Source organism: Phalacrocorax carbo, chromosome 3, assembly GCF_963921805.1.
Source record: "Phalacrocorax carbo chromosome 3, bPhaCar2.1, whole genome shotgun sequence".
NCBI classification, from domain to species: domain Eukaryota; kingdom Metazoa; phylum Chordata; class Aves; order Suliformes; family Phalacrocoracidae; genus Phalacrocorax; species Phalacrocorax carbo.
In genome coordinates, this window is record NC_087515.1 from 31,667,934 (window position 1) to 31,680,188 (window position 12,255).

Below are 12,255 nucleotides of genomic sequence, written 5' to 3' on the forward strand. Positions count from 1 at the left end.
CAGACTGGAATAAAACAAAGGCATCTGCTTAAAAATTCAGGGCCTACCACTGCTCCTGCTAAATATACTAGGCCTTTGGAGACATCCAGCAAGGACAGAAGGGAGCGCGCTCTGCCTCTCCTGTGTCTCAGCCCAAACCCTCTCTAGGATGAGGGAGAGTCACCCAAGCATGTTATAAGCACAGACTGTGTTCCCTGCTCCCAGGAATAATTTGTGTTCGAGATAGCTTGCGGTCTGATTCGAAGTCCTCAGGAAATAAGACTCAACCTTTTACCTATTGTATTGAACTACAAGGGGGAGTTTGGGGTAGCTGGAGGGTGAAAGCTTTGGCCTCCATTACTGTTAATTTCTGTAATGGCAGGGAAGCAGACAAATCAATTTTTTCATTGCATATTTGAGCCCTGAGGAAACAAAGAGGACGTTACAACCATCTTTTCAGAGAGACAAAGCCACCCAGTACAGAGCATGGCCCATTTTGACTTTTGGGGACTGATTTGAATGCTCCGAGCATATGGAGACATTGCAAATATAATCTCCAGCTGCAGAAAGTGCTGCCAGGGTCTCTGTTTCTTGTGGTCTTTCGGACAGGAGGTACTCGCTGGAGACATGGGTGATTTGCTGTGGCTGCTGTGGGGTGCAGCAGTCATGGCAAGGCTACTCCTCATTAGGTAATGAGGAGCACAGCAACCCCTGAGGAACGCAGCCCTTGCCCTTCCACATTGGATTAGCTTTCAGACAACGCAGAGTTAAATCAAGGAGCCTGCGATCTGAAGTTACATTAAACATAGGTCCTCTGACAACATGAACCATGCCATAGATTATTTCTCATGTCAGTAATTACAAGGGTGCTAACAGGATACAGCTAAAATGGAGGACTCACCTACGTATCAATAGCCAACAAGCTCTTTCAAACCACAGCTTATTCTTAAGCAACACTGGCAAGTGGGAGAGCAAGGCTAAAACTGAGGTGTACCTCTTGCACGCTCAAAGCTTTCCACATCCCTTTACATGAGAGGCTAGAAGGGACAGTACAGCCAGCTGCCCCTTTCCAACCTCCCATGGAGAAAAGGGAGACATACCACCCCAACACCTACAAACCACAGGTCGAGCACCCGAATGGACACTGGTTTGCCCAAGACAGACAGACATACGATTGAAGACAAGGTTCGTTCCTTACAACTGCATACAGAATATGTCACGCAGTAAAAAGGAAATGGCAAAATTAAACACATGCAATGCTTCAGGTCTTTATTGTTGCTGTAGACTAACTGGTACATGGTTAAAACATTCCGATATAGTCAGTAAACTCTGAAAACTAAGGCTTTCTGTAGGTTTGTGGTATCCTGGTGTTTCCTTTCATACAGTGAAACACAGCATATAAAATCAAGTTATAAAAACATGGATCTTTTTTGAACAACAGAGATTGATGCAATGCACAAAACTCAGAACTACGTTGCATATGATCAAGACAACACCTTATAGACCAGCTTCGGGCCTTGCAGCTTTGAACTCGAGACCGAATTGTCTCGTTCTGATGTCCTGCTACCCAGATGAGCTTGATGACAAACACAGATGGCAGGATTTCAACTTTCTGTTCTGAGCAAAGATAAAGAAACCCCTGATGCTGATGAGGAAACATTTGATTGAGCAAACAAGAGCAGTATCCCTAAAGCACATCATTGATCTCAGGTCACATAAGCAAGACCTGGCAAGGCCTGCAGGTCCTGTGTACGGAGCAGTTGCCGCTGAACAGCGTGGCTGCTGGGACTATGAGTGAAGGTGAGCCGCGTCAAACATGCTAATGAGTGAGACAAGTCTCGGTGCCAATATGCGTCCCACGAAAGAGAGGTGTGTGTGATTCCTGGAGTACTAGCACCTTTAACCTAACACCACTGAAAACATTTCAAAGTGATTTATCCAGCATCTCCTGGCGTGCTTCAAATAGGGAAAAAGGATGACTAAGAACAAAGCAGTCTCCAAAAAATCCGTGTATTAGAACCTTTTGAGTAAGAAGCTACATTTTGACTGAAAAAGCTTCTATGTCCACAAAACTTTTTGTTCAATTTTCTCCCTGGAAAATGATGCATGCAATCTGAAAATTTACGTCAATCACAAAGCCAATACCCGTCCTTGTGAGAGGAAGATTCTTCACTGACCATATGCCACCCTGCTCCCCACTCCTCGAATACGTGAGAGGAGGATGAATTACAGATTTGCAGGATGTTTACCACATTACAGTAGGTTACATGTTTGGTCACAAGGGGAGAAAACCCCCTTGTAAGGGTCAACAATGGATTGCATTTAATTTCACTTTCAGAGCCCAACTAATCACACACAGACGTAAATCTTTCACCACTCCATGACCAAGACTCACACTGATGTTTTAGATACATTTGATGACGCCACAAAGTTCTCTGAATGACTGAGAAAAGTGTAGCTGGTATTTATGTCACCAACATATATAACCCTACCTCCAAAGTCATTCCTGAAGACTATGTTAAGGCTATTGGAGTAGGCTGGCTGTTGTTACTCCTGGTGTGAAAGCACAGCCATCGCTCAGGACAGACCAAAAGAAGCTTTTTAGGTCTCCTCTGCATTAACCACAAATGAGGTTTTTAGGTTTTCCCTTGTGCTGAGTTACCTGGATGTGCAGGGGACTGCACCAAAGCAGAGTATTATGCAAAGAAAAACAGGCTGTGTAGATTTAAGCTGCAACCACACCTTTGATAGCACAGAATTAGGTTTAAAAAAGTCCTCATAGTGCAGAAAGGACCTCCATTCCACTCATGACAATGAAACACCAGTTGTCAGTCATCAGGTACTCAAATATAAATATGAAAAATCATTAAGAAACATAACCCTAAATATAAACCTAGTTTTATTTATTTTTAAGAAAAAAGGGGTTTAAAAAATTAGAGTAAAACAGATGGCTTCAAGTACTTTCTGCATAATAAACAACTAGTTATAAGCATAGATTAAAAATACTTGTCACCTTGCAAGTGACAGTTGAATAGAGGCTGGTGATTCTTTAAAAAAATGGCCTTTGATACAGACATATTAGACAACATGTTTAGTGTCATAATTTAACAAAAACAGATGTGTCTACCATGCCGACCCAACGCTTCAGATATTCAGCACAGTACAAGATACATTTGCACTCTGTACTTTCACATTTCAAGGCAACATCACTCACCACATGGAGCCAGGCCACCTCAGTTTAGCTCAAACAAGCCTTCATGCAATAAACAACAAATACTTAGTAAGTCAGAAAGGCTTTGCAGCAATACAAATGACCAAGTGGTCTAACAGTTCTGAGGTCAAAAACCAAATCTAACCTGAAGTGTCTCCTAAGAGCTGGCAATGTTTATGCCTTTCACTATGTGAGCATGAACATTACTTGTATTATATATATCAAGGAATACACCTGAAAGTGCCTTGTCTGAGTGTAAGCCTTCAGATTTTATGAATGTCACAAAAATAAGGGAAGGCATTATTGTGGGAGCCCCAAAAGAACCCCCAAAAATGCAAAGGAGGTTGGAAAACCAATGTCGTCATCAGGCACTCAAAGAGAATACTGCAAAGGGAAGATGTAGCTCAATTTCCCTGTGCTGTAATAAGTCTGAAACCATCTCTTGTACCTATAAGGAGACAACCATTGCATGAGACGCATTTCAAGAGGTCTGGCTGACACGCACAGAACAAACAGTCTTCCTGCTTATCTATATGGACACTTGAAATGCCTAAGGAAGCAATGTGAAAACCAAAATAAATGCTTCAAAAAAAAAAATCTTCCCTACTCTGAAAAATAAATAAAATGTTTTCAATCAAATGATGTCTACAAGGAGACCTTTTTGAAAAACATCTGCCAGCTACTCAGAGACAGAAACTTATTTTTGCCTCTATCAGAAAAAAAAAAAAAACAATAAAACAACAAAAACACAGCTCCCCTGTCCCACAGCTCTGTACACTACAGCAGGAACAAGTTTCCCACAGCTAACAGGGAGACCAAAACAGTATGAAACAGTGAGAAATCAAAATTTAGCTGCATAGGTCTATTAAATAATCAGCAAAGACTGAAACAGAGGCAGACCCAGCACTGTTTTCTGTACAACAACACAAGACTGCAAGGCTTAAAAATCCTTCTGAGTGACCAAGCCAGAACGGTTGAATAGTGGTAGGTTCAGCAGCGTTTGGAAAAAAGCCTATGTGAAAATATTATTTTAAAATAAGTTTGCATATTTGAAATAGGAAAAAATAGAAGAAAAAACCAGAATAACTTCTCCTCCAACTTCCACCTACCATCAAAACATCATTAAACTTACCAGCTTTCCAAATCTGGTGCTCACTTTACGACAATGTGATTATACAGAAATCATACATCTGTCTCTCTTAGCTGGACAGTTTGGGCTTCTACATGAAAGTTCAGTGCATGTCACATTTACTAACGTCCTTATGATTGTTCAATAATCCAGCAATTTGTTTCTTAATTACAGCAGAATGCAGTTGCTAGCTGCTTGCAAGAGCAATGTTGAAATTACATTCAGAGATAAAAACTACCATTTTCACATGTAGCAATAACTAACATTTTTCTTTCTCTTCACAGAATCAAGTGCAAATGTCTAACAATGGCAACAGTAAAAGACAATTCTCATGCAAAAATTCTTTCCTGTGCATAAAATTTGCAGGACATCTCAAACCCACGCATTTTTATGTCTTCCTCTACCCCAGAACTAATTGACTTTTATTTTTGTGCCGTGAAATTTCTGTTGCTTTTTAAAATATCGATGACAAGCGAGTTCAATTAGTTCCAGCCCACCAAATATCTTTTGCTGCACAACAAAAAAGATGATCATGGCTCCAAAATACCATCGTGCAAAGCTGTACAGGTACAGCAGTGCAAGCATACCCAGTGGGAACACCGTCCAATACAGAAGTGAGATGCACTTAACTGCGAGGACCCTGAGCTCAGATTTACATGGTGGAATAATGCTTTGCCCTGTTGTACTGAAGCATCTTCCACCCTCATAGAAGTGTTGGAGTCTCTTCTCTTTCTCTTCCCAACGCTTCTGGCACCAAAGCTGCAGCTCCTCCTTAGAAGTGGGCACTGTCTCTATGGGATATCTCTGGACGTGGAAGTGAATCTCCTTTGGGAAGTTTCCATTCAAAAGGTGCTTCTCTGTCTGAGGAATGTTTTGGGGGTATGCCACAGTTATGTCATGGATAGCATCGAGATTGTCACCTAGAAGAAAGGTTTAGGGAAAAAAAAAAGATCAACACAGATCACACAATGGTCAGAACACTAATTCACTTCAAGGCACGATTGAAAACTGTCCAAATTGTGGCAGAAATCCCAAAGATACATTATCTTTGCAGAGTATGTTTTACCTGCTAGAATCTCTAAAGGCTGAGAGGTCAAATTTTTCCCAAACATTTATCTGTTCTAAACCTGAGCAAAAAATTTTGGGAACAAAATTATACACAGTACAAACTAATGTAGAATTACAATTCAGTGACTAAGTTATTATAAAGTCATATTTAAAAGGAGAGAAGATGCACATCTGGTCCTGGATAACAAGCCGAGTATGCGAGACTAATATTCAGTTTTTCATACATGTGCCACAAGCTGAAATTGCTTTTAACTAATGAAATACAACATAGTGTATGTTCCTGTGAACACTGAAAAAGATTCAGTTTGATCTGGAGCAAGCAGCATACACAATCCTGATCTACTGAATATTGAGAAAACATACACTAGCTAAATATCAGGACCTCATTAAATCTAGGGTATCTCGCAAAGGATGAGGAACATTTATTTGCTCAGCCAGCTTTGCAGAGCACTCCAGTTAACACCATTTCTTTAAATCTGAGCCAGTACCATAAGGAGGTGAGCTGCCTCCTGGCAAAGCCAGGAGTAAAGGTACACTCTGGTAAAGGCAAAGTACAGCATAAATGGTGGAGAAGCCCAGCTTTAAGTAAACCACATATAGTTAGCTATTTAGGTACAGCGAGTATAGTTAAACGTTTAAAAAAGCAATTGCAGATTAGAATTTCAAGGGAATATGGATGACAAAACCTCTTCATTACCATGCCTGATCGAGCCAACACTCTTGAAAGTATACCAGTATTGCCAAAGTGGGGTTTGCTAGCGTATCTTTGTACTAAGTGCTTTTACATTTTGCACTTGCTAAATACCCTTCTTTATCCTCCGGCCTCTGACCAGACATTCTTTTTAGATTTCATAAAGTAAGTTTTGCTAGTGTAAAACTGATCTAAAAATAGGCACATGGTGCACTGGATGTTGCATAACTGTTAAGTTCTGCCAGCAGTGATTTATCCCGCTGTTTTTATTTGGCTGGCTCAGGGCAAAATAGAAGTGGAGACTAAAAGCTGTCTCCAGTTGCAGCGGCTGAAGACTTATTCTCATAGATGATGTCACTTCTTGCAGGGATGATCAAAACCTACTCTTTAGCCCCACTCCCCCTTTTCATTCGCTCCCCTTCCCTGGCATTTTGGCTTTCCTTTACAGCTCCAAAAATGACAGGGACAGAATAGAAAGTTACTTTAAAAGGCCATGTTCAAAATGATGTATCTAAAGTTCAGCTCCAAATATCACAAGAGGGGGAAAGCCCCTATTCAGTCTTTCAGAGTATTTTGTAACTGTGCTGTCATGTAATGATCTCTCTTGGACAGCTTTGTGGCAGGTTACTTGGGTTTTTGAAGAGCTAGATATGGCTCCTAGGGGGTCTATCAGAGCAAAACTCAATACTCCAGCTTTTCTCTAGCTATGGGATCACATCCTAACTAAGCAGAGACTCACCATGTTCTGCACAGATAACCTCCTTCCAAGGGATGCCAAAATTGAACATTGTCTTAGAAACCCTGTCCTTACAAAGGGTAACGATGATCAGCCTTCTGCACCTTAGCACAAAGCATTTTCATTCTGAAAACACCTTGCATTTTTCCTCCCCCTAGCCAAGTATTTCTGCCTTCAGAAGGAATTACAGTCGTCCTACAGGACAGACATCACCCAGTTCCTGGCCCAGCCAGAGGAAGGGCTGCTACATATGCCTCTAAGCGATATCCGTCTCAAAATCTGTCTTCCTTCTGATTCTCCATAGCTCCCCAGGTCCTAGTGCCATGTAAAACCTGCACATTTTACCTCAAGAGGGAGGCCAGAAAAGTTCAGCCTTCCCACGATCCTTGCATGAAAAAAGCCTTCTATGAAAAGAGTTTTTGGCTACATGAGCCTCTCACCCATCTTGCAGTCATTTGTATCTTTGCAGCTAAACAGTCAGTCTGCCATCACATGCAAATGTTCTTGAAAAATCAAGGCTTTACACATCAGGATCACTGGCATACAGACCACAGGCAATAAATTAGATTCACCTAAGACACAGATTTTCTGACTCTGTGTAAGAAAGACTGGCAGGACTGGGCAGGGCTCCCTGCACCCACACAGCTGGTCTAATCTCTTCAGCATGCAGATATATTTCTGCCCATGAATTCCTGATCAGAAACAGGGAAGCCTCTACTCCTTACCTATGGATTTGTAGCATCCCCTGACAGACACCTTCCAAGAAGGGCTTCATGCCAGACTGTAGAAAGTCTACACTAAATTCTGGCTTCTGAATTAGTTACCCAGAACAAAGCTCAAAAAGCTTCGTACAGGAGGGTGGACATTACTCTTTCTGCATTACAAACAGCGAAACCGAGGCAAAGGATGATTACGTGGACTGCTCGTTGTGTCCAACTTGAACCATCATCTCCTAATTCCCAGCTGCAAGGCTCACCTATTAAAGTATATTTTACACAAGAAGAAATGAAACTTCAAAGGTAGATTTAGCATATCATAACAGAAACATCAGAAAGAGAGAAGAGCAGAATATCAGGTTTCATACATAGAAGGACTAGAGCCTTTCTCAACAAGCCCCTTGTTTGGGTCATGCATATTTAAAAACTCCACACAAATGGCAGCCTGAAGCTTTAATTCCCTGTCAAGGCAAGCATGTGGAAAGGACTAGCTTCAATCAGTTTTCTACAGCTGTTGAAAGAAACATGCCCTGCTAGCGTTACATGCAGTAAGGCTGCAGGATCCACACAGCACATTGAGCAAAAAGGTTCTACATATTCTCTGCTGATTTATCGATGGCATCTTTTAATACGGACAGGGTCAATGCATCACTGTTAAACACGCTAAAACTGAATTTGCTAAAAAGAAGAAAAGTTACTGCAGTAGATGAAGGCAGACCATTTGTGAACAGTGACAAAATTCCCTTAGGCTAGGTTTAAATCAGGCAGTTTTGAACCTGCATCCTTGGCTAGAGCATCTTTACTGTCTCTGTTTCCCTCTGAAGTTAAGCTTGTTGTCTCTGGAGTCCGGAGATATCTAACAGCATGTTTCAGATCAAAAGCAAGGTGTCAGTCAACCAGCAAAAGAAAGTGATCCTAAGTGAAGATGCAGGGCAGTCACTGATTTTAAAGATCATTTTCCATCTGAATTTAAAGATCTGCTTAAAAAAACCTGCTTCTGGACATTTTAAGAAGAAATTGCCCTATGGGAAGCCACATCACTCTACTTCTCTAGTGGGTCAAAAATGAAGTAAGCAAGCATATATTTGTTCATAGTTCAGAGAAGCTGTCAGTGGACAAACCATTTTTTGCAATGCTTTTAGTGACACCTGACAGATCTCCTTTATCCTGCCTGTATCCACATCCCATTGGGAAAAGAATGAGGGACAGAGGAAATAAAATAATGTTCACAGCTTTGCATCCGAAATATAATTAAGCTAAGAAACTGCTAAAATGTCAGGCAGGTAGCCCAGCTCTTCAGGACAGACATCAGTTTCAGTAGCTTTATAGTCTCATGACTTTCTTCCTGCAGCAGCAGAACTATATAGCCTTCATACCCATGAACAATATTCTGTCCTATGCTCTATAAAAGCACCTCAGAAAAGGAAAGATTACTACAGTGCTCAGGAGTGAATGTAAAATTTATTTGTAATTATTGTTATGTGGCTATAAACTGCACAACATGCAGATGATGATTAATCTCCACATGGATGACAAAATGCCTTAAAAGCACTGTTCTTTTTCTTTTTAAACTTTCTGTGCTCCAATCAAAGTCATTTATATTTCAGGGTCTCTTGATACACAACATTACTTCAAGCGATCACAATAAACAGCTGGTTGCTTTGGGCATTGCACTCAGAGGTGGCAGAGGAAGAATTTACCAGGCTCATGACCAAAATAACAGTATCAGAAAAAGATGCCTTCTTTTAAAAAATATTTCCAAGGAAGAATTAGGACATGTTCTTTCACTACACCAGCTGTTCCATCAGAATTCTTATTCCACATTAGAAGATGCAGCATCTGGTAGCCCAGTAGAGGCGAGGTTGCTGCATCTCCCTGCCCCAGCTAGGAGCGAGTGTGAGCACATACACCCAATACATACACACAGATACAATGCATGGGCACAGCCAGCCAGCCATGGATTAAAATGGACAGAAAACAACATGAAAACAAACAAAATGGCCTCATTCTGTTCCCTTCTCTGGTTGATTAGGATAAAGGTCTGTCAGTGGGAATTATATACATATACAGAGGCTATAGATCCCTCCAGCAACTGGCCATAGTCAGTCTATGCCATAGTTGGCCCTGGGTCTTTGCTCTTCCCAGGTGCTGGCACCTGGACACACGAGCCCCTGGGGCCACAGCCCCTCTCCAGTGGCTGCTACAGACCCCTTGCATGGACACACGCACGCTATCATCCCTCCGGTAACTGGCCTTAGACACTCAGGGCCACGCAGTAGCTGGTCTTCAGATCTCTCCTCCAGCTACCTCATGCAGGACAAAGGGGCATACAAACTGGTCTCAGTTGACCCCAGAGTCTCCTCAGCCATCAGCTTGGGCCTTGCAGTCCCTCCAGTAGCCGAATTGTGACCATCTGACACCTCTCCAGAATCTGACCAAAACTTATGGCCACTGTGATACCTGGCTCTCTAGTCTCTTTCCCTACTCACCCACTAGTCATCCTTGATAGTGACTAGTGATCACACACTGGCATATGCACCCACACAACAGACATGGACCCTGGCCTCTCCAGTTGCTGGCTCTTGGACCTCCATATGCACACCTACAGAGCCCCCTCACCCAGGAAAATAGTTAGAAATGGGGTTTAATGAGAAGATGGGCAGACTGGGCTGATCAGGCACAAGGCATGGCCAGGCAAGTGTACTAACCAGCCCCATTTCCATGGAACCAGCCCCTTTTAGCCCTTATTCCTCTATTTTCCCAAAGTTGTTCCTCCTAAGCCACCTGAACCATCCCTTTCCCCACTTTTGGTTCTTCCCCTCAACATACCATAATAAATCTTGTACAATCCCCAAATGCTCCTGTTGGGTACTCCATAACGGGTCCCAAGGCCCTGCAAGCAGTAACCCCACCCTTAATCTATAATGTGATGGCCAGGAGCCTCTCCCATTGACTCACTGTGATGGGTGTCACCCCTGTCCCACCAGATGATGGCTCCCCCATGACAGCCTTCAGAGGAGCCAAGGTAGGGGATCTGTTTTTCTTGCTGGTTATTAGGGTTTTCTCTACCTGCCATTGTGCTCCTGTGCTCCTTTGCATGTGCGCAGGCAAGCCCTTCATCTCACAACCTATTATAAAACCTTACAACCAAGAGCCTCTAAACTAGGTTCAAAACAAAGATATCACAGCTAAACTGAAAATTACTTTTAATTGTGGGTATTAAATAATACAATGTCAGCACAGCATTTTAATTCTAGGGGGAAAAAACATCCTGAATGTAAAAGGAAGCATTGAACTATTTTAAGCTGCTTCCAAACACATTTGCAATGCGAATATTGCAAGGTAGCTGCAATTGGTGAAAACTGCCAGAAATGATGCTAAGCCCGACAGCACAGTCCCAAATATGTGGGGTGGTTGGACAGACCCATCTGCTGCGCTATAAGGATTACTCAGGAGCTCGAGCACTGCTCATGCCTCAGTTATGATTCACGTCAGCAACAAGGACACATTCTTACTCATACTCGGGACCGAGCCATGCTGAGCAAGCTCAGCTCACTGCGAGACAGAAGGATCTATATAAGCAGCGACCTGAGGGCCAAAACAATTATTCAGATGGCCAAAATGACCATCAGTGAGCCAAAAATGAGGATAAGCCCCAGGCAAATCCATGCAATGAACTGCTCAGACTCTCAGCAGTCTGGAAGGTGAATGGGTAGCCGAGTCTCCTTGGCATTAATAGTGGTGGCTATTACCCATTTCCATCCCTAGCAAGGATCTCAGCAGTCGTAATTTGTCCTACTTTAGTTATCATCGACATTACTTTAAATCATACAAGGATTATACAGTCTCTTCCCCTGTATTGACCCAGTAGAGAAGATGCTATTCTTAACCACAGTACATCACAGAACAGCCTGCCAATGAGTTGTTGAGCCAGAACAAGGAGAGGTATGCTGAGATGCTCTCACAGCGAAACATTCATGATAACCTTAAAACAAGCCATTACACGAAAAGTGGGACCAATATGTGAGGCCCTTGACCATTCCACCTCCCACCACAACTCTAAGTCCTTCCTCCGGCAAAGCAGCATACCTGTCCCTTCACCACACAGCTCCACATGCTTCACACAGCTCCAGGCTTCCATAAAACACTGGTTGTAGCTCCCCCCGCCTTAATATCCTCAACTTTATATAAATTTCCTTAGGAAAACTGGCAGAAGGAGGCTTGGCATTTCTATAAATAAACTGATCAGCAACTTAATCAAAACATATGGAAACAAGTAGAACAAAACTAATTATGTTTCACAATAGCTGAGTATTGTACATTAGCTTTGAGACAAAGATACATTTTTGGACATTAAAACAAACGCCATCTAAAACTGCTTACTGGGAATATTACTGTCTTGGCTTCTGAGATTTGAGTCATTTTTCTTTGAGAACACAGTATGATGAGGGAGCAGCTTCAAGGATTTACAGCCCCTCCTGGGAAGTATCATCCTTGTGAAGATTTAAAACTTCAGGCAGCCCTCTTTAAAGCAGTGGTGTCAGCCAGGGTTAATCTAAATCACTTTCAACTCAGTAGTTATTGGAAATCTTTTTTGGGTAAGTGTAGCAATCAAATAAGCAAACAAAAAAAGACAGAATGATAATGCTGGTCTTGATTAATAGGGAAGAGCAATCCTGCATACCAATTCTTTCTCCAGCTATCTGATTCTCCACCAGTGTTGTC

The 12,255-nt window shown here is 42.2% G+C and overlaps 1 protein-coding gene across 10 annotated transcripts in view; it reads right to left on the minus strand.

Moving 5' to 3' along the window:
- Window positions 1–1,227: 1,227 nt before the first annotated feature.
- Window positions 1,228–12,255, minus strand: part of LCLAT1 (lysocardiolipin acyltransferase 1) — a 121,323-nt gene continuing 110,295 nt past the window's right edge. For all 10 annotated transcript variants that reach the window (XM_064446412.1, XM_064446413.1, XM_064446414.1 and 7 more), the window contains one exon: window positions 1,228–5,239. In XM_064446412.1, coding sequence (XP_064302482.1) covers window positions 4,731–5,239 — 509 coding nt within the window. In that variant the 3' untranslated portion in view covers window positions 1,228–4,730. The remainder of the gene's footprint in view (window positions 5,240–12,255) is intronic.